This window comes from Monoraphidium neglectum, assembly GCF_000611645.1.
Source record: "Monoraphidium neglectum strain SAG 48.87 unplaced genomic scaffold scaffold02671, whole genome shotgun sequence".
NCBI classification, from domain to species: domain Eukaryota; kingdom Viridiplantae; phylum Chlorophyta; class Chlorophyceae; order Sphaeropleales; family Selenastraceae; genus Monoraphidium; species Monoraphidium neglectum.
This window is the reverse complement of record NW_014010957.1, coordinates 4,501-5,734: the sequence shown is the minus strand read 5'-3', so window position 1 is coordinate 5,734 and position 1,234 is coordinate 4,501. Positions and strand designations below refer to the sequence as shown.

General features: G+C 65.5%; 1 protein-coding gene across 1 annotated transcript; it reads left to right on the top strand.

Moving 5' to 3' along the window:
* Positions 1-111: 111 nt before the first annotated feature.
* On the top strand, positions 112-345 carry MNEG_11284 (hypothetical protein; the record flags this gene model as incomplete). Its single annotated transcript, XM_014040245.1, has 1 exon — positions 112-345. A coding segment is annotated over one exon (234 nt), but the record flags the coding sequence as incomplete, so codon positions are not given.
* Positions 346-1,234: the final 889 nt, after the last annotated feature.

The window sequence follows — 1,234 nt, the reverse complement described above, 5'->3', positions numbered from 1 at the left end:
CCCGCCGTTCCATCACCCATTCACACCTCCCCCCTCACGCGTGGCCCAGCTCATTATTGCGCCTGCCCCCCTTCCCCCCACCTGCCCGTCCGTCTTCCCGCCCTTTTCTAGGCCTGCACCGTCCAGTCCCATGTGGCTGCCGCCACTCTCAGGGTGTACGAGGTCAGCCCCTTTGGGGACCGCTTGGTGGATTCAGCCGTTTTTGAGAATGCAGCCCTCGAGTTTGGCGGCGCCTACGTGTGCCAAGAGCGGCGGCCTGCCGGCAGCGCCGCGACTGGCAGCCCGGCGGGCTCGGGGGTGCTGGCGTGGCGGCGGGGAGAGGGCGCAGGGGCAGTCGTCGTTTAGGGTTTAGGGCCCTCGCGGCCGACCATGGCCTGCCTGCCTCGCTTCTGCTGCCTCGGCGTGCACGGAGGTCTGGAGGCGGCGACTGCTGCTTACCCCAGGAGTGCTGAGCGGGAGGGGGGCACCCAGCATTGGTTGTGGATTGATAGGAAGGTTTTCTTTGGCCATATGCTCAATGCCCTTGTCATGTGCAGCCGTCTCTACTCAATGTCAGTATTCAGGCCACGACTGCTTCAGGAGAGCGCTGCTTTAGCCCAGTGCTACTCTAGGCCAGGACCCAACCCCACGTGTAATCCCTCAACTTGCATTACCAAAATGTGAAGCCGCAACTTTGAGGGGTTACACCCAATGACTCGTGTGGACGCGGCAACTCCCGTGCATCAGCCGAAACCCGGACGCATTTCACCTATAAACAGCCTCACTAACATGCTAGCCTAGTGGCAGTTTTGCAAATGCGGGCGTCGACGCCGGAAGTAAATGCGCGCGTGAATGGCGGCCGGATGGCAGGCGAAAACGGGCCGGCCGCGCCGAGATGCGGGGGCCATTCGGGCGGTACCGGCGGTACAGCAATCGTACAGGCGTGGGTTTCGAGGGCGCGTGATGCGGAGAGGCATGCAGGGCCAATGGGTGGCCGGGCAATCAGCAGGCGAGGGCGGGGCGGGGATGATCAAGGGGGCAACGAAACGGGGGGCGCCTGCGGCGTCGGCGCGCAGGGCGAGCGTGACGGCGTTGTGTTGCGTGTCGGCAGCGCTGCATCGCGCCTGGGGGACGCGCGTCGAGATTGGGTCGTGGACCCGCGCGCGCATGGGCGCACTCTGGTGAGTGCGCGTCACAGCTTGCGTCGCTCCTATCGGTGGGGTGGCGGGGCCGGGGTGCGGGGCCAGGGTGCGAG